This window comes from Cyprinus carpio, chromosome A9, assembly GCF_018340385.1.
Source record: "Cyprinus carpio isolate SPL01 chromosome A9, ASM1834038v1, whole genome shotgun sequence".
NCBI lineage: Eukaryota > Metazoa > Chordata > Actinopteri > Cypriniformes > Cyprinidae > Cyprinus > Cyprinus carpio.
The window spans coordinates 32,142,419-32,169,205 of NC_056580.1; the positions used below are offsets into that span (position 1 = coordinate 32,142,419).

Below are 26,787 nucleotides of genomic sequence, written 5' to 3' on the forward strand. Positions count from 1 at the left end.
GCTCCATCTGGCACCATTGGCGTGGGGCTGGCGGCCGCCTTGTGCTGTGGCTGATCCATCCACAAGCCCGGGTCGAAGGGGCCCGTGGTTGAGGAAGCTGATGTTGAACTTCCTCTCGCGCTTACACTCCTCGACCTCCCGGGTCCCCGCAACGACCAAGCGGGTTCCCTCAAACCCCACTCCTTCTCTCCAGCTCGATGGCGGGAGGAAACCTCAAAAGCTCATACTGCTGGATCTAGGATTGGCCCGGAGTCCCTTCTGTCACGACAGCACACAGACAGGTAGATCCAAAAAGCAGTATGTTTATTGGGGTGATCAAAATCAGAAAACATCAGGCAAAGGTCAAAATCCAGATAATCCGTCCAAAACAAGAAACATAAACAACATCCAGAAACCACGAAAACCAGGGAACCAGGGGAAGCGCCAGGGGTGACATTCAACAAGGACTCCGTAACAAAGACAGAACAACCAAGAACATTTAGAACCAGGTGCAGAAGCAAGGTAGATGGTGACAGGCGAATACAATGAACAGTGATGAGCAGCTAAGGCTAGTGGGAAATGAAGTTCTGGACTTGAGTGACAATAAGGGGAAGTGAGACCTCTAGTGGCCACCCAGGAGACACAGAACAGAACTTACCCGTGACATTGGTCTTCGGTCTCTGACTGAAGGCTAGAATTAGGTGGCTTCTTCTCTCAAAACACTCCCTCTTGCATATCCACAAAGATAAGACTGAAAACGCACCATAAACAAATCAGGTTTTCATCACAAGGATGCAACAGATTGATTCACCACTAAATGGTTTTCAGCCAGTGTGCTTTTGATCAGACATCACATGGAATATTAGTATGATATCTTTTTATGGTACTTTTTGCATCCTTTTAGATGCATGAAATCCTAATTTATTATAACTGCTTGGGAGAAAGAGCAACATATAGCAAGATTTCCCTTTGGGTGCATCCAAAATCTAAATTTCAAGCAGGCCAAACAGTTTCACTAGCTAAGTTACCAGCACTAAATAAGCATAAACCAGTCTGGATCAACAAAAGGAAATATAGCAGGGAAAGGAGAGAAAAAAGAAGGAGATGATGATTGTTGGTTGGTTGGTTGGTTGAATCACAGCAGATTAAGTTTGTCTGTTTGGTCCTCATAGTAAACAACCATGCTTTAACCCTCTGGAGTCTAAGGGTATTTTTGGGGCCTGGAGAAGTTTTGGCATGCCCTGACATTTGTGCTTTTTTCAGTTTCTTATAAATATCTAAATGGCTGAAGTCTAATCTCACTGTAATCAGCACAAACTAGGCTATAATAATATGTGAGCAGCATGTGCTGTGTACATGATTGTGTTTTTGAGAAAAAAATGTTATCGTGGTTAGTGAAAAAAAACTAAAAATGTTAAATCACTTGAATAAGGCAATAAAACCACCACTACAGAAAATTAGTTTCTAGGAATTTTGAGGAACTGGAGCTTGCTAATAGCCTAGAATTTTTTTTTTCTAAATGATGTGAAAATCATCTTGTTTACTCACTTACAGAAAACAATATATTGATTTAAATTTTCTAAGAAAAACGGACATCGCGTTGTTTTCATATGGATTACTTTATCACAGAATATTTGTTTTCAGCAGCACTTGTTTAGTTTAAAGTAGACATATCCAGGCTTTCTATAGATATCTCTCTCATGTCTCTTACATTTGGGTGACTGCAGGTTACAGTTAATTTTATTGGCCTTGTTTGTATCTGAAGATCAAGCGCAGACAAAGGCTGCAGACAGCACTCCTTGTTTGTTATCTTTATTTTATAAGTGCACAAGTTTTATTTATTTATTATATCTGTATACAAAAAAAAAAGTAGACCCTTTACATATTCGATTGATGTATTGCACTTATCTGTACGATCAAAACTGAAAGCGTAATTTAAGTTCTTTTCGGGGTTATCAGGAGAAAATACCCCAAAACGCGTATACGCGTTAATCGACTCCAGAGTTACACTTTAGATGCACTATTTGCTTTCAAGTTTGCTCAAAATGATCTCAGTTTTATGTATTGACTTTGTCTCAGATGTTTCTCCTACAATTTTTAAGACAAATAAAGCTAAATGGGGCAACCGTTTATGTTAAGTAAGAGAATAGAATCGCTTTAAAATTCACATGAATAGCTCAAATAATTTGGACTTGTATGAAATTTGATGAGTTCACGTTGAGGTATTTGACTTTTGATCGGTGTATTAACAAATCTGAACACAGTTGTTGAGACCGATCTCTTTTGAAACTCAAGAAGTGACACATGTGAGGTATTTTTTCTCAGGAGAAACATCTAAGAAGAAGCAGATTACTTAATTACAATACAAGCTAAAGCACCACAGAAGTTACGACTACAGAACTTCAAAACAGAGTTCCCTGACAAACTCAATCACAAAAGATTTACACATTTAACTGGAGCAACCAGGAAAGGCAGCAGCTAGATACCTCTTACACAAGAGATGGAGTCCAGGAGAAGCTTCCTTTTGATGGTCACATACTCATCCATTTAAGGAGCACAGGTCCAGAGGTGTGAACTGAGTTTCATTCAGACTGTCCCCAGCTGCTCCTCCACATCGCCGTGTGCTCACTGTCCGGCCTCCTCTCCTCTTTCTCTCTCACTGACGGCCCAGTGCAAAAGGCCATAGAGGCCACATCACAGAAAACGCTCAGGCCGACACCAAACGCTAAGCTCAGAGAGGCAGGCGCCCAACAAGAGCTCCTGCGCCAGCGTTAGACTCTTCACAGCGAAGCTCTTATCTCTGTCCCTCATTCCAAAAACACTTCCCAAATGCCAGTAATTATATCCCACAATCTGGCTTGCGTTTAGTGTGATGTGTGGACAAAGTTATGTGATGAAGAGTGGAATCCTTCTTTTGGAGTTGTGCGTTTAAGAATGGTTGTGTCATGAGGGAATCTGATTTTCCTTCATTTTTTGGTGTACTTTGCAAAGATATCTGTAACTTTTAGAACTCTGAATAACTTCTCCAGGTACTAAGCAAGCTACCTACAACTTTCTGTTGTAGCATTTAAACACACACACAACACACGAGCACACCCAAACCTATATTATCACCTCAACAATGGCAGTTGGGGTGGCTTAGAAATGTTTTCTGCATGTAGAGAAAGACAAAACTGGTTTTGAAGCTTGTTTCATCATGCCAGGTTAGGACACAGATCAGAAGGGTCAGGGGAGAGAGTGGAACATTGGGTCATAGAAAACTATACCTGCTGGCTGTTTTTGGCACCACAAAATCGGTGCTTGCATTCTAAGTGAATTCAGAGAGAACATAAAATGGATAAAAGAGAAGAGAAAGAAAGATAAGACACTCTCTTCCAATGGGAGTCTCTCGTGCTTTAATCAAAAGGAACTTGCCTCTCTTTAAGCTTGAAGCAGGGCAGAAGAGCAGCGCAGTGATGACTCAGGAACAGTTTGCAAACACTAAAATGATGATCTTCAAGAGAGCGAATGGGGTCACCAATCTCAGAGAGACTAACGGGCATGTACACTGGTGGAGCCGGGATCAAAAGATAGAGGGAAAAAAAAGAAGACACATATCTAGCAGCTAACGTTTTGCTGGATCATTAAAAACCATCTTTTAAAAAAAGGGAACACATACATGTTTCCCAGGTTCACAGTCCATCAGCAGTTCCAAAATATACAGGGCACGACCTCAATGAAAAAATAGCTTTTATTACTTAAGATTTTGAAGGGGAATAAGCTTTTGAGAAGAAATAAATTTACATTCTTTCAAAATCACCACTTAATTAAAATGATGAAATTACGATATTTGTCAGCTCACGCTCAATCAAATGGTATTAATGGGCTAAAAGTGTTTATAATGTCGAGAGAAGTTATTAAAAGTGAAGATGCACTCAAATGTTAGGAAATGTTCCTCACAAGCAAACACATCCCATGTTGTTCCAGTTAAGCCAGAAACCATACACAGGCACTGTGATCAGTTACAGATGAAACATAATGTAAATTTTTCAAAGAAACAGAATATTGGGGTGGGGGGGAGGGGGCAGAACACCAGCAAGTTTGCCTGGTTTCAGCAACAAAACCCACCCAATTGCTACTCAAAACTAGCCCAAACTAGCCCAACTTTGTTTCGGAGGGGAGTACCCCCCAGTAAAAATGTCGCATTCAACGAGGGGGTAAAATACATGTTTTTCGGCAGGGATGTCTCTGATAAAATTCACATTCCAGCAGCTAAATAATAACGTTATTGAGGTTGCTTCAACCCGCGGACATGATAAACAACCTGCTGAGCAACAGTGTGTTAATAGCCCAATTCCGCTTGGAAAAAACCACGGACTTGGCAACACTGGACACCAGAGTCTGAGTAATGTTTGAGTTACTCTAACTGGCCAAATAAAATAAAAATACAAACAATCAAACTGTTTTACTCATCTATTATGAGGCTCAGAAAAGACAGAATACAGCATACAACTTAGGCAGTCATTGCTTGCATATCTGATGCCATTTTAATAACTGCATAATGCTCAATAATAAATAAGGAGATGATGATGAAAATAAGAATGCATTAAATGTAAATGTAAAAGTCTATAGTTTTAAATGTATGTGCCACCCAAGTTCGTAGAAAATGCCATCTTTGTGTTTCTGTTGGCTCATGCACTTTGAGAAAATGTTTACACTATTTTCTACAAAATTCTACAAAACATTTTCTATATACTTAATGAATCAAAATGGTATATCAATGTGGGTATCAATTCATAATCTTTTTAAAGTCTGTTGTAAAGTACAAGATAATATATATAGATATGATATTATATATATATATATATCACAGTCTAATAAGCAGATATAGTCACGGATATTAGAGATATATGAGCTATATATATATATATACTATATATAATCTATATATATATAAGATATATATAATATATGCACTCCATAAGTATTTGAACAGTTAAAGACAAGAATGCGTTCAGCGGCGTGGAGCAGACATTTGATGTACGCAAAGAATTTGAACAGTTGAATTTAAGCCATGTAAAGAGTAAAACTATAGGTATGCAGATCCCTGCATGCAAGCAGCGCCGTGAGTCTGCAACCCATAGACCATCCCAGACTCTTGCATCTTATTCTTTGAAATGCTTTCCCAGCCTTTAATGCAGCCCATTCCCAACTGTTGCTTGTTTTGTTAAGTTTGTGTCTTTAGTCTCCTCTTCCAGCTGGTGGAAATTAGAGGTTCAGGAAGAGTCGGATTTAAATCTGGAGACTGATTTTGGGCAATCTAAGACTTACATTTTGCTTTGCCCTGGATAAGAGTCCTCTGACTGAACTAGGGCAGGATGTTTTGGTTGCATTGTCCCTGGATCCAATAATGAAGTGCTTTTCTAATAGTTTTTGGTGGGGCATTTTCTTGAATATTTGGTAGCCCAAGATATTTTGTCCCCGTTCATCAACTTCAGTCTGCTACTGCCATCATACATGCCATTAAAGTGCATCATTAAATTAAGAGGGTGCTTTTCTAGAGACAGCCATGCATGCCCATGCCATGACACCACCCTCCACCAAAGCGTTTAACAGATGAGGTTGTAATGCTTATGAATCATTTGCAGTTCCCATTTCTCCTTTCTTCACACTTTTTGCTTTTCCAATCAGTTTAGATAAGGGTTAATCACTTGTCTCATCGGTCCCTCAACTCAGTTCCAAAAATCTACTGGCTCACATTTGGGGAAGAATCGTTGCCTAATTCTGTGTCAAATTCTCCTGCAGGCTGTAGATTGACAGAGTCATCACCCCCCCTTTCTGGAGGTTGTTGGTGATTTTACAGACATGTATTTTAGGGTTAATTTTTTACAGCTTCTCTTTATGATTTGTCTGTCATCACTACTGTTGTTTTTTCTCAAGCCGATCAGGTCCGTCATTTTTGCTGCGGTGTCGCCGGTAGTTTCCAAACTCTTGATTTCTCCATGCCCTTTGTCTTCCTATAGTTCTAATTGACTTCCTCTTTTCTTTTAGCATCCAATTGCTTGCTTTCTTTCAGTGGTGGGGAGTCGGCTTCCTGGTTTGTGGGTGGTCATCATCAAATACAAGACTTAGAAGTGGAGAAGCAATGGATATACTAATAAGACACATTCTCTGCTTTTTAATATCTGAAGAATTAATGCAACAGGACACAGCTGAACACTTAGAAGACCTGTGAGGCAAACTGCTCCAATACTTATGCTCACATCAGATAGGGAGATGAAACTGTAAAAGTGCTGATCTTCTTAGCTGGTAAAACATCTTCGTGTCGAATCACCCAATAATAAAATCTGACATTCTGTAGTTTTGTCTCATATTCTCTCTTTTAATCATATTAACAGATTTCTTGACTCCACAGGCAATATATACATACATTGGCCTGTTATTTAATTGTGCAAGCTCATTTACCTAATTTTTTACATCATGCACAAAATTAAATCTTTAAAAACACTAATAATTACTAATAACAGTTAATGTTTACTTTAGAAAAATAAATGTCCATTTTTCATACTGTACTTTATCATATGCCTAAATTCCACTTGTCTTGTAGCTTTTACAACAACTGATTTTAGTTTTTAGTGTTTTATTTTAAATTTATTTAGACAAATGCTGTTTGGGATTTTAACATCACCCTCATTTTACTTTAAACACAATAACATTAAAATAATGATTGGCTTTTTGGTTTATCAATCAGAAACTGTTATAATCGGTGCATTCCTCAATATGTTTATCACAGCAAAAGTATATTCCAAATAACTGCCTGTATGAAATAAATTTTGAATTAATTTTTGCAGTACGTTATTAGATATGGACTAAAAACAAACAGCTGTACAAACATCTGTCTGCCATTTTCCAAATCCCATATGAAAATTACTTCATCCTTCAACACAAGTCTTGTCACAGCTTACTGCATGTTGTTTTTTGAAAACAGTACAGGATACCATATGCAGCCAAAAAATACTTAAAACTGTGGTAAAGAAAACTTATCCTGCCACAATCCTTGATGTTTTTTTTTAAAGCCAAGATGGAAACGTGAAGATGGAATCACCACAATGTGGAACACACTACTCAGCCAAATAATAAAATGTCATACAGACATGACTGAACATATCCATATGGTACAATACAGCGAAAGTAGCCAATGAAGGGATCAAAGATGGAAGATAAAGTCCTACACCCAATGAATAAGCCTCCAGCCACAGTATCTATAGCAACAGACTTGTACACATTCCAGGATACAGCAGATATTCAAACGACCAATACAGATTTAAAGGATTATTATTGGACTTCTTTCGAGCAATGTTGGTAAAGCACAAACGACAGCTTGTGGCTTTCTAGGTTCTTCTTGGGTACCAACACTAAGAGAAGCCACACGACACTAACATTGGGTTTAATATGTTTTTTTTATTACAGGTCACCACCATCCTGCATTATAAGTAATGGTGAAACTAACATCCCATTACTGAGCCAAGAAAAAAGAGACCAATCAAAGTTTGCTGTTGTTTTTATGTGTGTTTGTGTTGTGTGTGTGTGTGTGTGTGTGTGTGTGTGTGTGTGTGTGTGTGTGCGAGTGTGGTGTGTGTGGGGGTGTGTGTGTGTGTGTGTGTGTGTGTGTGTGTGTGTGTGTGTGTGTGTGTGTGTGTGTGTGTCCACACTATGTATCAGAGGGTCAATGAATAGATTGTCTGATGCCAAGACTATGATATGATTCTCAAGTTTATGTTGAGAAGTCAGCTGATGTCTGGTCAAAAAGCCACAACACTGACCTCAACTGGCTGCAGAAGCAGATGAAATGATTTAACATCCCTGCAGATGCTTTGGCTCATTATACAGACACTATTGAGCAGAGTGTACAAAATGCCACTTTTTGCGTATTATTTACTAACCAACTGCAATCAAGTCTATCCAAGCGTATTAACAATCAATGTAATTCTTGAGTATTTAAATTTCAGTCAACTGTCCTTCTTTTCAGTGCAAACACAGACCTTTTTATTTAAATTAGGTTTGTTATAAATTGTATGTTACTCAAAAAAAAAACTAAATTAACACCACACTGTAACTATCTATAAAAAGTGGTAACTGTGTGATGTAAAAGTTATAAAAATTAATGCATTAAAAGTGCATTACCGTCAAAAGAAGTTTTCTTATGCTCATCAAAGCTGCATTTATTTGATCAAAAATACATAAAAACAGCAATTAAAAATAGACTTTTTTATTTTCAATCTTTGCAGTGTTGCCTAAGTAAAAGTGATCTAGTTTCAAGATTTTTAGGCATTTTAATTCTGGAAATTTGACCAAAAATACTCATCAAGTAGGTTGATTTCTATTCCCCGTTCAACATTTATTCAATATTTTTTTCTTCTCTAGTTTTATGTGCACTGTTTACCAGAGCTCCACATCATAGAAGTGCTGTAAACCTACATTCCTTAACCTCTTTTATCTATATATCTCTCTTGAAAGGTGTTTATGTCTTTTTGAATCTAGATTAACTGCAGGTAGAACGCTGAACAAATCTCTTGCATCACAAGTTGCCTTTTGGTCTCTATGGCAACAAACTGCTGCTTGCTGCTTTCTCCTCCGTATTCCGGTCCTGAAGTTCCTTCATCATCTCATGTTAACAACGTTTGTTCCACAATACAAATGCACTCTTTATCAAATGTGTAACCACTGCATCTAAAAACAGCTTGAACATGTGTCCAGAATTTCACTTTTCAGGACGACATAGTACAAGGGCTTCTAAGTTTATGTTTGCAAACGACGTGTTTTTAGCTCTTTTTCCTACTAACATTTCTTGCAACAAAATGTGCAAAATGTGTATATTTAGAAGTACAACAGCTTGTCACTGTGGCAGTATCCTTAAAGTGGCGACTTTGTACCAATGTTGCCCCCTTTAAATTTTCACTGGGGTACATAATAATACTTAATACTACTATAAGGTACAATATATACAAATATACAGTACATTAACTGCCCCAGTAACAAGCTTTTTTTTTTTTCTTTTGACAGTGGAGGAGAAATTTAAACACAACACACACAACACCCACACACACAAATGATTTCAGCTAGGAAATTACTATGGATCTTATGTCTCAGATATTTTGGGTTTTGAAAGAATTTGGTGAGAAATGTTTGCGGTTTATACTGAAATCTCATCTCAACTGAAATTTTTTTGATTACACAATTCATTTTTTTGCAAATTTGCAGCACAGTTTTTAAAATAGTACATTCATGGATAACTTATATATCTCAGATTTTTTTTTTTCTTATTTTAAGATTTTGAAAATGAGAAATGTTCAATGAGGTTATATTGAGATCTCTGACTTGTGAATAAGGTATATTTGCAAACTGAGCACATTTTGAAAACAGAAAAATAATATAGATATTATATCTCAGATAATTTGATGAGAAATGTATGAGTTCACATTGAGATCTCTATTTCTGATTGCACAAGACATCTTGCAAATCTGAGTACAGTTTGAGATATTATTGAGATCTCTTATGAAACTCTAAACAAGATTTCTTTAGGAGATATTTCTAGGGTCTTTTCTCAGGAGAAGAAGCAGAGAACTCTGCATTTGATTGATAGCGTCTAGGAGAAACAACTGAAGACATTAAAGAAATGTTTTTTCTTTTTCTATGGTAAAGGGTTTCTCTCTGCACTACTTCATATGTGTCATAATCACAGAAGCTTGTGACCTCCCACACAAAACTGCTGAAGTGTGACTACATCCCTCATCTACTTCCACTGGTGGCTCTCAGCTTATGCACCTTAGTTTTTGAGTGTAAAAAGCATTTGTTTTGTGGATAATATTAGCAATGTTCACTCAAAAACTGAAATGCATAAGCTGAGATAAGTGAAGCCTACGATCAATCAGTGCCAAAAAGAAATACAAAACCTGTGCTAATTGAAAGAAAACAAGCTGATAAAAAGATTGAATCCAATATTTGGTAACAATATAGCATACCAAAATTTATAAGCATTTTTTTGTAAGCTGGTCATTTTTTTGACCAAGAACACCACAACAGTAGTAAGATGTAGAAAAAAATCCACAAAACAAAAAAACATTTGTTAAGTTGTTATACCCTGTGTGAGCAAAGTCAGTACATTTTAGTCCAATGTTTAGGCCAATTTTTTGGGAAAAAATGTCAAGATCAAAATGACAGAACATGAGGGGTAATGTGAAAGATGACAAAACTGCACTTTATAATCAACAGAAATTTATCATACATTGGTTTGCAATTTACTATATTTATTGTTATAGTTTTTGTTCTTTAGGTATGTGAGATCCATCACTGTTGCAAATCTCAATGGTCTTCCTGCACTCTCCAGAGCCATGTGGCCTGGTCATGTGATTTCATTAAGTGTCCTGAATGGAAAACAGTGTTGTGCTTTATGTGCAAATAAATGACAGAACTGTTCTTGTGGGGCAGTGGAACACAAAGCTGTGAGTTTGAGACAGCAAGAAGTAGGATTAATTAGCACGCACAGGCAAACACTGCTGTTAATTAGCTTGTCTGTAGCACATTCTGTTAAGACTGAGCCCCGACTGAAAGGCCCTTGGGAAGCATGAGTCCATTCCCCGCAGGAGGCTGAGGAAAACATCACTCAGGCTCCTTTTACATCACTCGTGCCATTATGAGGCTAAAGAGTGTGTTGCTAGTGGTAACTGCCTTTTTGATGAAATTCCTTAGATGATGATATTATGAGAATTGATTTGACATTTCAAGTAAGCATGGAACTTCTTATTAAAAAAAATCTGCACGCACATAAAATAAAATCATTTCTGTGATTCAAGGTGGCACTAAATCCAACATAAGGATAATGTGAAGACTGTTCAGATTGTGTTTTTTTCTGTGCTAATGGCCTTGATGGCTTTTGACTAAACATTTGATTATTTTATATCAAAATGAGGTAATATTAGCTGTTGATTCTTGATTATGAAAACACACAAATTTGGATTTTTCTGTGCATATTTTTTTTTTCTCTCATAGATTATGTGACCATTGACAAGCATTGTAGACCGACAGACTGCAACGGCTGAAGTTAAAAAAATCATAATTTGTGTTCTACTGAAGAAACAAAGTCACCTACATCTTGGATGCCCTGGGGGTAAGCAGATAAACATCAAATTTTCATTTTTGGGTGAACTATTGCTTTAAGAACAAAGTTGAATATATCTGGGAACTCTATTAAAGAAGTATTTTACACAAACATGCTTATTCTGTTATCATGTAGTTGCATTTGTGTTGTTTTAAATCCATATTTTTCTACTTTCTTTCATTCTCTGAGGATAAACAATTAATATTAAGTCCATCTGACACAATTTTACTGAAGACATATGATGTGACTTGCAAACAGACAATAATTTGAAGGAATAGTTCACCCAAAAATGAAAATTCTGTCTTCAATTACTCACCCTAGTTGTTCCAAACTTGCATGAATTTACTTCAGCTGTTGAGCACAAAAGATGATATTTTTAAAGAATGTTGGAAACCAAACAGATGATGGCAGCCATTCTATGGGAGTCAATGGCTATACCATCAACTCTTGGGTCACAAACATTCTTCACAATATCTTCTTTTGTGTTCTGCAGAAGAAAGAAACTCGTACAGGTTTGAAAGAAGTGGAGGGTGAGTTAATGATGACAGAATTTCCATTTTTGGGTGAACTATCCCTTTAAGTCAAAATTCACTATTAATCTTCTCATCTGCTGTAGCTGTCAAATCAAACATGACAGCTATGATGTCAATTCATCTATATGCATCTATAGCGATAGAAAAATCAATGGCAAATGTCAATTTCCAGTTTTTGTAGTTTTGCATGGCTTTTTAAATCCATTTTAAAAGCATTTTCAGACTTGGAATATTAGAAAATAACCTCTCAGTTTATTACTCAAAGACTCATTTTTGAAAGAAAGTCATACGGATTTGTAAAAGTATAAGGGTGGGTAAATGCATTTCATAGGGGTGAGCTGCTTCCTTAATGGTGGGTAAGTAATTTTTCAAAAACGCTTTAGAAAACTGATTCGGGCCGAGTAGCAAAACAAACTTGTAGCCAATCAGCAGTAAGGGGTGTGTCTACTCATGATGTGGAGGAGAGAGCGTTCAGTGCACAGGATGGACATTAGCCGAGCCGAGCAACAGAAAGATAGAGATGGCAGATAAAAAAACAAAAGAAGAAAACATCTGCAGAACAAAAGAAGGCTTAAGGCAATAAGGCAAGAAGTAGGACCCGTGTAAATATCGGGTCAGCTTTCCAGTGCTGGAGAGAACTCAAGGAGCGGAAGGCCTGCGATCGGACGCCGAGGTTGCTTTGTTTCTTCTTGATAGGTGAGTAACACCGTGTCTGCACTGCAACAGCTAAAGTCTGTCTAGTACACTGGACGCGACAAAGTGACTGTTGAAAATCATTTTGAAATTTGTGTAAATAGTACGTCATAAATAGAAAGCAGCACCAGTTTTCTGTCTGGGATTTGTTGTGTCGTGCCACACCAAATCCAGTGTAGACCATAGATATGTATATATATATCTATGGTGTAGACAGGATCACTGATTATAATGAGTTCCATAGCGCCACTCGCATCCGGTGTAGACACGGTGTAACATTGGTTTTGCTTTGTTTCACAGAACTAATCGTTGCCTGGGTTGTGTACGTATCAAAATAGGGGCGAGACCCTTTTGGGGTAGGGGCGTGTTTGTTTTGGTAATTTGAAATGTCAACACTGGCTACCAGAAATCGCTTACCAGACCTTTAAGTCTTATGAGCTGTGAACGAGCCACCGCTGAGAAATGCAATTTTCCCCTGGGTTGAGTATCTCTTTCTCTCTCCTCGCTCTCTCTCTCTCTTCTGGGCTGTTCAGTCTTCCAGCAGTACAATTTCTAAGCTTTGAGTTCTCTTATTCTTCACAAACTTGAAAAAAACTTGAATTTAGCTCTGAAAATTTGACATGATGTCATGGAAAGAAAGAGAATCAAAAATTTGTCACGTTTAGTTGCTAGTTAAAGTTGTTGTTTGTGTTTTTTCATAGCCAACCACAGCAGTTTTCTTCCGATCTAAAACTGATAAAGCAATCATAATTCAACCTTATAGCCTCACACTGTGATTCATGTTGCTATAGCAACCAACATACGCGGAGCGGATAGTGCTGATATCAAGAATAAATGGGTTTTTGTTTTGTTTTCTGTTCACTTCTGTTTCTTTTTAGCTCACAGCCGGCTTTTGTGCTTTGCAGCTTTACACTGATAGCAAGTTATAAAATAATTGAGAACGGAGAGTTGGCATTTTCACTTTTTGATAGGTGCTCTCAACGTATTGATTACATATTGTCGGGAATGCACTTCCTTTATTCCTCTACAATCACACAGAAAAAGCCTTTTTTCAAGAAAGCAAGGATTTGGTTGTTTTCCGAAATTATTAGAGGCCTCGAGCATTTCGCTGATTGAATGTGAGAAAATGGTAATTGCATTGCAACACTTTCAATTTCAGGCAAAATTGTTTGTCAGGGAGCCGTTCTCTCTCCCAGGTCATGATCTAATCAAGTCAAAGTCAGCCGGCCCTATTTAGACAGTCAACATCAGGTGGATATAAAACACAAAGTAAGAGAGGCTAAAAAATGAGAAGAGAGAGAGATTAAACGAGCAAGGACAAATTATGGTCTAAACTGCACTCAGGAAATTGCTCAGATCACTGGACGGCTTCTAAATACAGACGCAGATAGCTGTCGTACAAGCTTATTGTTCTGGACGCACATATGGTGTCACGCTCTGGTATTCCAGTCCACTAAACAAACTGTTTAGCTGCCAGCTGAAGCCCCGTTCACACTGACAGCAATTTTACCGCTGGAGGTTTGTGCACTGTTGGTTGTGAAGGCGCTCCTGCTATGGGATGTCTTGATTTTATTTGTGGGCTTTTGAAATATCTGATCACAAATGAGATAAAAATAAGATGTCATTCTATTTTTTCTAGCAGCTAAAATTAACATTATGCAGAAAAGAAAGTTTTTACACTACCTTTCAGAAGTTTGGGGGTCAGTAAGATTTATTAATGTTTCTGAAAGAAAAAGTATCTTATGGTCAGTGAGGCTGCATTTATTTGATTAAAAAAAACATTAAAAATAGTAATATTGTGACTTATTATTACAATTTAAAATCACTGTTTTCTATTTGAATATATTTTAAAATGTAATTTATTACTGTTATGCAAAGCTGAATTTTCACCATCTTCAGCATCACATGATCCTTCAGAAATCATTCTAATATGCTCATTTGGTGCACAAGAAACATGCCTTATTATTATATTATATTATATTATATTATATTATATTTATATTATATTATATTATATTATATTATATTATATTATATTATATTATATTATATTATATTATATTAGTCTAAAGAGATAAATCTCATTGAAAATGATTGTTGGTTACTTTGTTGCTGCAAGTTGCTGTCAGTGTAAATAAGGAATTAAAGTGACAGTTCACATGAAAATAGAGGTTTTGTCATTTACTCACCATTGTGTTATGAATGACTTTTTTGCATGGAACACAAAGCGATACATTTAACAAAATCCTCAAAAAAAAAGTTGATTGGGATCGATGACAGCAGTGATCATTGTTCGCTTTCGAATGACATAACGGTAAATGAGTAAATGATAACAGAACATTTTTTTAGTGAACTGTCCTTTTAAATAAAAATGCACTAACCTAAACATGCTTTTTAGCTTGCTTTATTAAACACATGAGGAACAAATGTAAATGGCTCTCTCAAGTAAATCATAGACATGCAGAGGAGTGGATTAAATAAACTACAGCATTCATTCTCACCACATGCAAGAGTGTGTGTGTGCTTATTTCTGACAAGAAGCAGAAACAGACGCTCACACTTCTGGCACGTTCATGGTCACCTCTCTGACAACTCCGAAACAACAGTAGATTATTAAGATACCACGTTTCCAAACAAGCTCACAGGATACTGGCCTGTTTTGTTAACATCTGCCAATTTCTGGACAGCTGGAAATGAACACAGATCCAGAGAACAGGAAACACTCAGTTTGCCAGGAGACCTCACCAGAATGTTTTTAGCAATTGCTGGAGAGGGGGTACAAGGCCTGAGACAGGAACCTGTTGACAGGAAGCCCACACAACACAACACAGAAATATCTGGAAGGTCTACTGTGCAGATGTCACATTTTCTTTCTCGCATTAGCAGCTAGCTTTAAAATACACAGCATGATGATCGAAACACTAAAAAAATTGTGCGCTTGTGGGCTCATTCTGCCATTGGCTTAAGAAGTTGGCCCGTTTTAAAATAACAAATAGACTTTAAATAACCATAAACAATAATTTGCTACTTGCTATTGCTAATCACAAGAAGGTGAATTTTTTCAGAATTGATTGAATAAAAGAGCTATAGTACAAGATGAGCATCAATATGTCATTTTTTCCCAAAAGAGAAAGACTACATTTTTAAATGTACATATGTGCTAAACATTAATTTTGTCAATGTTTTATTAGTAAAATCAACATATGACCTCAGAACTGACAGACACTTGTTAACCCAGACACAAGAATATGTTCTGTGAATATTTTGCTGAAAGTTCCATTAAGTTATGAAAACAGTTATTAGCCAAAGTTCTGATAATGTTTCCTGTGAGCTGGGTTAGTAAGTTTTTATTTATTATTTTTTTGTCACAAAAATAAATTGTGCTGTTCATAATTTTTTCTCTTTTTTTACTTACATGTTACGGAAAGCTTATTTTTAGTATTTGTTGCAAAAAAAACTGCAAATTAGCACATTAGGTTTTTTTTTTCCCTTTACTTACTGACTGTATAAAAAGCAAATTTACCACTTGTATAACAAATGCAATGATGCACATTTTTGTGTGGATTTGATGCTTTATCTCAGAGAATGATGGAAAATGTTTTTCATCTTCACAAGCCTGTTTTATACATTGTCCCTTTACACTTCAACAGCTAATGCACACAAAATTGTTGGATGGCTGCTCGACACTCATGCTATGCTCTATCCTGTTTCTACGGTGTTTTCAGAGAAAGAGGGCCAGCACAATGCTGCCTCTCACATGAACATCCAGCTCTTAACACATTTTAATGTATACTCAACAACCTTACAGACAGCGTTGTTCTAAATGCAGTGGTTCTCAATTCCAGTCCTCCGTGTACCAAACCGAGAAATGTATGAAATCTATGAAACCGAGAATAGTGTTTGCAAAAGAAAATCTATGCAGTTGTTTTCATGTGGAAATGATTTGATGCCACATGAAAATAATGGTAACTTTTGCCATGACAGTAAAACACATAGGTTCCAAAAGGTTTTCTTGTTTTTTATTTTCTTTTTTTGCAGTCATTCTATAAAAAACCATTTTTAGAAAGAGCTTTTTGCGCATTGTAAAGACTCCATTGCTGTTTCGGGTTTCTCATGGAACTATAGATGCATAGAGAGTGTTGGTTGTAGATGGATAAGGTTGGTTCTTAATATTCTTTTTAGTAAGAACCACATTAGCGTGTGAATGTTTTCAATGAACTTTGTTGGGACAGTTTAATGGGGGCCTCTCGAGTGGATACATTACTCACATCTTCTATATTCCCAAAGATTTGAGTAAGGATCCTTCATTTTAACACCATCTAACTCAATATCATTTAGAGACTTTTAATCAATGAGACCACCATACATTATTCATTACTGACAGCTTGCTGAACAGCCCCCGTGCTTAAAGCACTGCTGATACAATAGATGGATTGATTATCTCCTGCATTATATAGTGTCTAAAAAAATACTGTAATTGCAATACATATATTTCCACCATGACATAAACAATAACATACATTAGCTTTTTTTCCCACAACACATTTTTTACTTTTTTTTTTTTTTGTTGTTTTGTTTTGTTAATTTATAGGGGAAATTAATGCCACAAAATTTGCAACGGTCCTAAGAAGCTTTTGTCTCCAACAAAAATATGCCTCTTATTGTCTTTCTTTTGAATTGTGCGGTTAAATGTGACCAGGACTTGTTCCTGACATTTTTATGAGATTCACCCAATTACGTAACCACTGTTTTTTCACATAAACCTCTGCCACCTTCGGGAGATTACTTTTTCTTTTTTTTTTTCTTTTTTGACACATGAATTACCAATCACTCTTGATTTCCTGAGGGTGAATACTGATGCAGAGATGTTTTCCGGTCCTCTCCAGAGATTCTCTGAAGTGCACACGCTGAGGTCCGCCTATAACTGACAGTGGAGGAGCTGTGCTTTGAAGGAAGGCTATTGTTGAATAGCACTTCTCAGCATGCATTACATAAATGTTTGGGCTGTTACTGAGGGGCAGTCGAGTGTTTAAGCAATCAGAAGCGGTAAATGTGGGGTGTGTGAGGGCCACTTCACCTGAACTAGACTGCAACTGATTGGCCTTCAAATAGGAGCTTGACAGAGGTTTCCAGACAGAGGAGGGCCAGTGAAGGCATCATGGCTCTTCAGAGTCAGAATGCTTTTGTGTGTTTATATGTGTGCGAGAGAGAAAATGCGTTGACACGTGTTTTATTAATGCACTGCATCTGTATGTAAGTACTTTGAACGCTTTGGCAGATATTATTAATTCATGTTTATTTGGCTGTTCATTTAATATTTGCCTCTAAATTTGCTGCATCATTTGCTTATAGCTGAATTGAAATAATTTCATAATTGATTGAATTTTACAATCATTGTTATTTTCCTGTTTTATTAATGTGAAGCTGCTTTGAAACAATCTGCATTGAATAATAGCACTATTTAATAAATGTGGACTTGAGTTTGATTCCGAAATTTATTTTCATTTATGAACAGTGATTCTGTTTTTCTTTTTTTTTGTTTTTTGTTTTTTTCTGAAATGTTGGTGTTACCTCTCACTGAGTAAATACAACAGATGGAAAACAAAACTGTGTCCTGTCTCCATTTCAGGCTACAAAGCAACAAAAGTGTGATACAAGAACATTTGGTTCCCCAAAGAACCCTTCAGTGAACACTTCTTAATAACACCCTTTTTTTATAGTGTAAAAAAACATTTTAATAATCTAAAGAACCCTTTTCTACTACGATAAAAAAAACCTTTTTGTGTAATTCCAAGGTTTCATGGATGTTAAATGCTCTTCATGGAACCACAGATGCCAACAAAAGAACCTTTAACTTTTAAAACTGTATCAATGTTCTATGAAAGCTATATATTTACAAAAGTACACCCCAAAATTAATATTATCCACCAAACGTGTGAATAAAGTCAGTATGTTAAGACGTTTCAGGCTGAAACAAGAGCTCCAGTTCAATACTTAGTGTCAGGGCTTTTAGAACTGACCCAAAGCAGAATGTTTAAGGAATATCAACATAGAGCTGCCATGCACGAGTTGCGATAATCTCCTTCAGCGTTCCATTCCAGAGCTGCCCCACTTCTGTAATATCCGTACATCATAACATCAGCATCAGCCACCAAGTGCAGTTTGTATTGTGTGGGCTGTCACACATGGAAATGGAAAACACCAATTGTCTCATTCCCCCCGGTTGATGTTTTGTCCTCTGATCGAGATGCTTAGCCGTTTTTAACACAAGCCAATTACAGAGACGGTCCTCCTTGGAGCACAACCATGTTCATTGGCAGAGGTAAAGAGCTGGACGTTAATGTCAATATCTCCTCCATGTTCCTTGATCATGTGCCCAGTTTAATCCTTGATTTTAGGGCTACAACCTTCACGTTAGGTGACATGCCAGATCTTTACCCATTACCGCAACCGGCCACACTATGGAGGTTGCACTGAAAACCCATTATTACCCAGCTGAAGTGATAATATTGCGGTTAGAATTCAGCTAGCCTGCAGTTACTTGTCATGCATATAAATGTTCACTTGGTCCAAGGAAGTGCTGTGGCACAAACAGCGACCAACTTTGGACTTACCTTTGAGATGTTACTTTTGTACTTCTTGCTGCTGTGTAAGACAAAAATGGAAAAGCCCAAAAGCATGTAGCTTGAAGCCATAATAAGCACATGCCATGGGAGAAAGTAGTTTTACCTGTGTACAGTTCAGGGGACTGCCAAGAGACAGCATGCTTTGTTTCCAGTGTGAACAAAGCAGGGATATCAAGTATTCTCCTTTCCCCCCCTGCAGTGAATTATCATCGTATGAGCTTGCTGTTCTCTGATGCAATTTAGACTAAACTCTAGGGCTCTTCCGCTGAGCACACATACATTGGAACAAATCGAAATTATTAGCTAATATATTTCATTATGTATCAAACCACCTTCATAATTAATTTTGCTTTTTGAATGGTGTTTATTCCAACTGGTAGTTTCTGATGACAGTGTGGCCTGGACATTGAACTAGTTCATTTCAACACATCCCAAACAACACTGTCCACCACAGATGAAATGATGAGTGTGATCAGTATAGGTAGATGGAACTCACCAAAGAAGATTGGATGGAAGCTTTGCAGGAGAGGTGATGGAGCTAGACTGGTTTTAAATTTTTGGGGGTCAGCCATTCAGTGACTCTAACTTCCACAAATTTGCTTCTGCTGTAGGTCACAACATCTGATTAAGCTGCCCTCTGCTTCAACAATCACGTTTTATCACACTGGGGTTATTTATTAGGTATTTGGAAGGTAATTTATTGCTGCTTAACAAATATAAATTAATATTGTGCATCATCGATACCCATAAGAGTCAAAGAAAACATTATTTTTGTGCTGTTTTTGAATATGAAGCCACTTGATTGTGCTAAAACCAGAAAAAACTTAAATAATTTAGCATAAAAAACTTAAACTTATTTCAGCTAGTAGCCAAATCAACATATAAAATAAAAAAATAAAATATAAAAAAATACATCTTTATAAGAAGACATATTTTAGCTTTTTTTTTTTACAAAAACAAATGACGTGGAAAATATAAATATAAATCTAACTGAAAATATTTTCTGCTATAACAGTATATCAATGATAGTAGAATAACACTGATATTAAGTTTGCCGATTATTCATTATTCAGTCATTATGACAGAAAAAAATAACAATGTAGTTACACATCAACTACGGAACTTTAAATTTCCAAACTATATTGAATTGTGGTTTTATGCATCCTTTTATTTCTGTTTGTAGTATAAAGAGTGATAAATTATCTATTTTTAATTACTGTGGCTGAAAAATAAGTTGGAATTTTTTTTATCTTAAAATTATGTTAAATTATTATTAAAGTAGTGTTGTATTGTGCACAACACCAGTACTAGCTATAATTGTACTAACTACAGAGTGTTCGATGTCTGCATTAAAAATTAAATCCACAAATGATTTTTGGATTGTTAAAGTTTCTCCACAAAATGACACAATCCAAACACCGCTGAACCCGAAACACTACAAGACTGATTTGAATTCATTAAGCAAAACTGTCAGTAGAAGCAAGTATGTAAACAACAACATTGCTTGATTAGCCTTGACAGTCTCATTAGTATTACATTCACACACTTGCTGCCCCAAGAGTCAAGATTCACCCACTCCCAGCATCACAGCGTACAGTGAACACAACCACACTGCTCATAAACAGCTCTGCCGATCCCTCTCTTGCCAGGAATCAAACCGAGTGCTGATGAAAGAGTAGGAAACAAGAAGCACTTACATTCCTTTCAGCCTAATCCACATCTTCTCCGTCTGGTCACACTTAGAGTACTTCAAGGAGTTCTCCAGTCCGTCCGTGTCGTTGGCCAGAGAATCCATGGTTTGCACAAATGCACAAGCGTGTGGAGTGTTCTAAGATGCAAAGTGATACGCAGGTATGCGAGTCAACACGTGTAGCGCAGATATCCGGGTCTTCAAAGCATCTCTGGCAGTTCGAGCGACACACGTCTCCCAGAGGGTCCTGCTTCGCAGCTCCAGAGAGCATCCAACCCATTGAGTGAGTGTCAGCGCACAGACCTGTCTCTCCATATGCACTGAGGGGCCTTTGTCACATACACACACACACACGTCACACACAAATGTTTCTCTCTCTCTCTCTCTTGCTCTCCCACTGACCCGGAGAAAGCAGCGGTGTGCCTGATGAGTATCTATCAGAAAATTTCACCCTGTTGTTTTCAACCTTTCAATCCAGTTTATGATGGAGGCTGCGCTGCTCTCTTGACATCTCCCCAATCTCATGCGTCCTTGAGAAACAGCACACACCTTAACTACCAAAATGGGCACCTGTGTGGCCTCAGATGGAATCTGTTGGCTGGAGACGGAGCGGTAGGCAGATCAGTGGTCTCCCCTCCTCTTCTGCACTAGCGCAGAGAGAAAAGGAGAAGAATCTTGCTGCCTCACATCCTCTCCAGCATCATCATCCCACCGAGATTCACCTGCAAGCCTTCCACCAACACGTCGTTCCTCAAAAGAAGCCATCGGGGAAGCCCTGGTATTTTTACCGCGACTGAAAGCTGAGCAATAAGCTGCCCCAGTGGCATCTCCTAGTCCCGAGTTGGCGTTTTTAATGAAATTAACCTGCGCACTATCATCTCAAGTGCATGACAGCCTAGTTTAAACATGCTCTAATCACCTTCATTCCAGTGCAGCTGCAAGAAGCAGCGTGCTGATAAAAATTTCATGATTGTTTGTGAAGTACAAAAGGGTTGATTAGACAGACACATACTAAGAGAGACTGTGAAAGGTTTCAGAGGAGACTAAAATCAGCTAACGTGCTCCAGTACAAGAAAACATTGCCTAGCATAGTAGCACCCCTATATTTCGTTTCTGTAAATAAGAAGGGACTTGGAATTGTGGGTTCTTTTTTCAATGCTTTTTGCAGCCAGGCATGGCTGATTTTCATTCATTAGGGGGGAAGGGCATTATCATGTCCTGCCTACTGGAGCATCCGCGGCATGAATAGAGACTGAATCCTAATGATCACTTCCTTTGGGGTTACTGGTCTATTGGATTACACTTTACAATGTAAAACAGCTTAATCATTGCTACATTAGCATAGGAACAAAAACATTCCCCATTTAGTTCCCTACATGAAATGAGAATTGAGTCTGATGACTGTAACATGATTCAGGTGGATTTGTTGAGAAGCTCAGGACATTTCATTTCATCACATATGAAATGAGCAATCGTCTGAGCCTCTGATGACTGTAAATCCTTTTTATCGTCACATAAAGGTGGTTCAGACAGTTTGCCATGCCATTTTTCTGTAATAAGATAACCCACGATTAAAATTAAAAAATTGCAGCCATTGGTGGAAAAATAGCCTCTCAACATATTTTCCATTTAATGAGATAAGATTGACTGTTGGAAGGTTGATCTTAGCCCTTTGTTTCATCTAAAACAGTTCTGATAAATGGAAATGCATAAAATGGGACACTGTGTGTGTAACAAAACATCATTCATAATCATCACTTTCGAGCACTAAAATGGTGATTGATGAAAGGTGTCTGCCATGGCAACACACACTGCCATACAAAATGGCTTTGGAGGGAATGATTATGGCTCGTAAAAAGAATGATGGCCTGAAGGTCTAATGGAGAGACAGACGCACAGCACAGACAATCTGAGATAGAAAAGAGCTGGCAACAACAACTGTGTTGGGTTATCTAGGTCCACTTATCCCGTATGATTGTCGCTGTGATGATGGTGATTATTGACTCAAAAGTAAAAGTAGGACAAGAGTAAGAAGGTGCAGTTTGATTTAACACATCAGGGAAGCTTTTGTGCTTTCGACAGCTAGCGAAGCGATCAGTAAAGATTATCTCAGATACGACCTCAGAGCACATACAGAGTACGATCACCTAAGAGGTTCTTGTTGTGACGAACACTTCCAGGACATCCTGATGTGTCGATACCATTGTAAGTTGTTAAGTCAGAGAGAAGTGTCAGAGGTTAGACAGTGCACAGAACTCCATTAACCAAACACAATGGCTCTGCTCCAACACCCTTGCTGTCTACTGCCTTTTAAGGCATCATTCTAACTGAAGTGAAACCTTGTAAGTGATTGATTTGGAACACTCTAAATCTATGTTATATTAACAATGCTTCTTATGCAGAGCACATGGGAGACTTGACTGTTTTAATTCAAGAGTTAGTGCAATAGCAAAGATATAGTCACACAAATATTGGGTAAAATAGTATTTTTTTGTATTGAATAAATTATGTCTATATTCTTTATCCCATTTTGGCCGCCTTCTTTTATGTTTTTTTATCACGAGCTTGTAGCAATGTATTTTGTTAAATGGTCTTTTTAGTATTGAATCAGTGTTGTTGTTGTTAACTAAAACTAAAAATATTTAAAAATTGTTGTGCTAACTGAAAAGCTAAAATAAAATATAATTATTAGAACTGAAAATGTTGAAATGTTTAAGTATAGTCTAAAATTAATAATATAAAAATAACAAGAACGTATAAAATGCAATGAAAGCCTAAATAAAGTGTGTAAAAGAACATAATACATTACTAAAACTAAAGTGTTCCTGTGTCTCAGTGGGTAAGCACTGCGTTAGCAGTGCAAAAAAGGTTATGGGTTTCGGCATTCCCAGGCGAATATACAAGCATACTGGAAAACAATAATATATATATTAGTGATATATATTATATATAGATATATATATATAGCCTGAATGCACTGTAGTTGCTTTGAATACAGTGTCTGCCTAAAGTGCATAATGTAAAAGTGCAAAGAAAAAACCATATATGAAATATACAAACAAAAGACTAATTTCATAAACATTTAATAAGACCACAATAGTAGGCTACTAAAATAACAGATTGGATGAATTACATATTTCATTACCATTTATAATGTTGTGTTTCATTGTCATTTTATTTATTTATTTATTTATTTATTTATTTATTTATTCTATGAGCAGTAGCAAAGTGTTGTGGGATGTCTTTCTTGCAAAAGAACATGTGATGCTGCCTTATAGTTACGTATTGCTTCTCCACTATGCACTGAGGGAACGCTTGTCAAGATACACACACACACATCACACAAATGTTTTCTCTCTCTCTGCTCTCCCACTGACCGAAAGCAGCGTGTGCCTGATGAGTATCTGAAAATTCCCACCCTGTTGTTTTCAACCTTTCAATCAGTTTACATGGAGGCCAGCCTGCCTCCTCTTGACATCTCTAATCTCATGCATCTATAGAAACACGCACACACCTTTAACTACCAAATGGGCACCTGTGTCACCAGATGGAATCTGTTTATTGAGACGAACGCGCAGGCAGATCAGCGGTCTCTCCTCTCTTCTGCACTAACGCGAGAGAAAAGGAGAGAGAATCTTGCCTCACATCCCTTCCAGCATCATCATCCCACCGAGATTCCACCTGCCTTCCACCAACACGCCGCTCTCAAAAGAAGCCATCGGAAGCCCTCAGATTTTACCACCGCTGACTGAGCTGAGCAATAAGCTGCCCCAGTGGCATCTCCTAGTCCCGAAGTTGGCGCTTTAATGAAATTAACCCGCGACTATCATCATCTCACATGACAGCCTAGCTTAAATACGCTCTAATCACCTTCATTCCAGTGCAGCTGCAAGAAGCAGCAGCTGATAAAAATTCCCATGATTGTTTGTGAAGTACTGTGTATATTGATTAGACAGAGTACCAGGAGAGACTGTGAAAGGTTTCAGAGGAGACTGAAATCAGCTAACGTGCCCAAACCGGTGACAAGAACACCTTGCCTAGCATAGTAGCACCCCTATAGCTCGCTTCTGTAAATACAAGAAGGAACGTGGGGTTTTTCAATGCTTTGCAGCCAGGCATGGCTGATTTTCATTCATTAGGGGGAAGGGCACATCATGTCCTGCCTACGGAGCATCCGCGGCATGAATAGACTGAATCCTAATGATCACTTCTTTGGGGTTACTGGTCTTGACATTTACACTTACAATAAAACAGCTTAACCATTGCTACATTAGCATAGGAACAAAATATTTTTTTTTTCCCATTAGTTCATTTTCCCATCACATGTCGAGAATATCTGAGCCTCTGATGACTGTGTGTAAATCCTTTTTTATGTCACATAAGCAGTAATTTATTGCCGCCATGCCATTTTCGTAATAAGATAACCACCATTCGTTAAAATTCGTAATATGGAAAATAGCCTCAAACAGGTTTCCACAATATGTGATTGACTGTTGGAAGGTTGATTTAGCCCTTTGTTTCATCTAAAGAGTTCTTGATAAATGGAAATGCATAAATGACACTGTGTGTGTAACAAAACATCATTCATAAATCACTTCTCTCGCACTAAAAATGGTGATTGATTGTGCTGTGTTGCCATGGCAAATGCCACACTGCCATGCCAAAATGGCTTGAGGGAAATGGATTATGGCTGTAAAGAATGACTTCGTCTAATGGAGAGATACAGATTCGGCCAGACAGACAAATCCGGGAGATAGAAAAGAGCTGGCAACAACAACTGCAAGGCTATCTAGGTCCACTATCCCATGATTGCCGCTGTGATGATGGTGATTATTGACTCCGCAAAGCAAAGCAGGGACAAGAGTAAGAAGGTGCAGCTTGATTTAACACATCAGGGAAGCTTTTGTGCTCGGCCAGCCAGCTTAACCATCAGTAAAAAGATTATTCAGATAATCTAGACACATACAAGCAGTACGATCAATCAAGAGGTTCTGTTGTGACGCAACACTTCCAGGACATCCTGATGTGTCGCACTACTGTAATCTCGCGTTTTGGTACCGTTTTACACAGAACCCATTAACCAAATAATAATGGCTCTGCTCCAACACCTTGTTGCTCCATTTCGCCTTTGGCGTATCATCAACCGAAGTGAAACTCAGGCGATTGATTTGGAACACTCTAAATCTATGTTATATTAACAATGCTTCCTTATGCAGATACAATGGGAGACTTTGTTTTAATTCAAGAGTTAGTGCACAGCAAAGATATAGTCACACAAATATTGGGTAAAATAGTATTTTTTTGTATTGAATAATTATGTCTATATTTCATTCCCATTTTGGTCAGCCTCTTTTTATGTTTTTTATCACCAGCTTGTAGCAATGTATTTTGTTAAAATGGTCTTTTTAGTATTGAAATCAGTGTTGTTGTTGTTAACTGCAGTTCCAAAAATATTTAAAAATTGTTAAAGCTAACTGAAAGCTAAAATAAATATAATTATTAGGTAAACCAAAAATGTTGAAATGTTAAAAATAAGTACCAAAATTAATAATATAAAAAATAACAATAACCATAAAATGAAATGAAAAGCTAAATAAATGTTAAAAAAAGAACAGGCAAATTACAAAACGAAAAGTGTTCCTGTGTCTCAGTGGGTAGAGCCACCGCGCTAGCAGTGCAAAAGGTTATGGGTTTGATTCCCAGGGAATACAATACTGGTAAATAAATATATGAGAAGATATATGAGGTATATATATATAGGTATATATAGCCTGAATGCACTGTGTTGCTTTGAATAAATGTGTCTGCTAAATGCATAAACGTAAAGTGAAGAGAAAAAAATATATGAAAATATAAAAACAAAAGCTTAATTCAAAATATTAATAAATACCAATGAATAGTATTACCAAAATAACACTATTGATGAATTACATTTCATTACATTTATAATTTTTGTGTTTCATTTGTCATTTTATTTATTTATTTATTTATTTATTTATTTATTTATTACCGAGCAAGTAGCAAAGGTTGTGATTGTCTTTTCTGCAAAAGACACATGGATGCCTTATACTCTACAACAAAAGGCATCTTAAGAGGCAGTAATATGATCTTTACTGCCTAAGAAGGAAC

The 26,787-nt window shown here is 37.2% G+C and overlaps 1 protein-coding gene across 1 annotated transcript in view; it reads right to left on the reverse strand.

Moving 5' to 3' along the window:
• LOC122146217 (calcium/calmodulin-dependent 3',5'-cyclic nucleotide phosphodiesterase 1A-like) overlaps positions 1-20,763 on the reverse strand; it is a 44,516-nt gene extending 23,753 nt beyond the window's left edge. Inside the window, exon 1 of the mRNA XM_042764483.1 lies at positions 20,666-20,763. Coding sequence (XP_042620417.1) covers positions 20,666-20,763 — 98 coding nt within the window. The remainder of the gene's footprint in view (positions 1-20,665) is intronic.
• Positions 20,764-26,787: the final 6,024 nt, after the last annotated feature.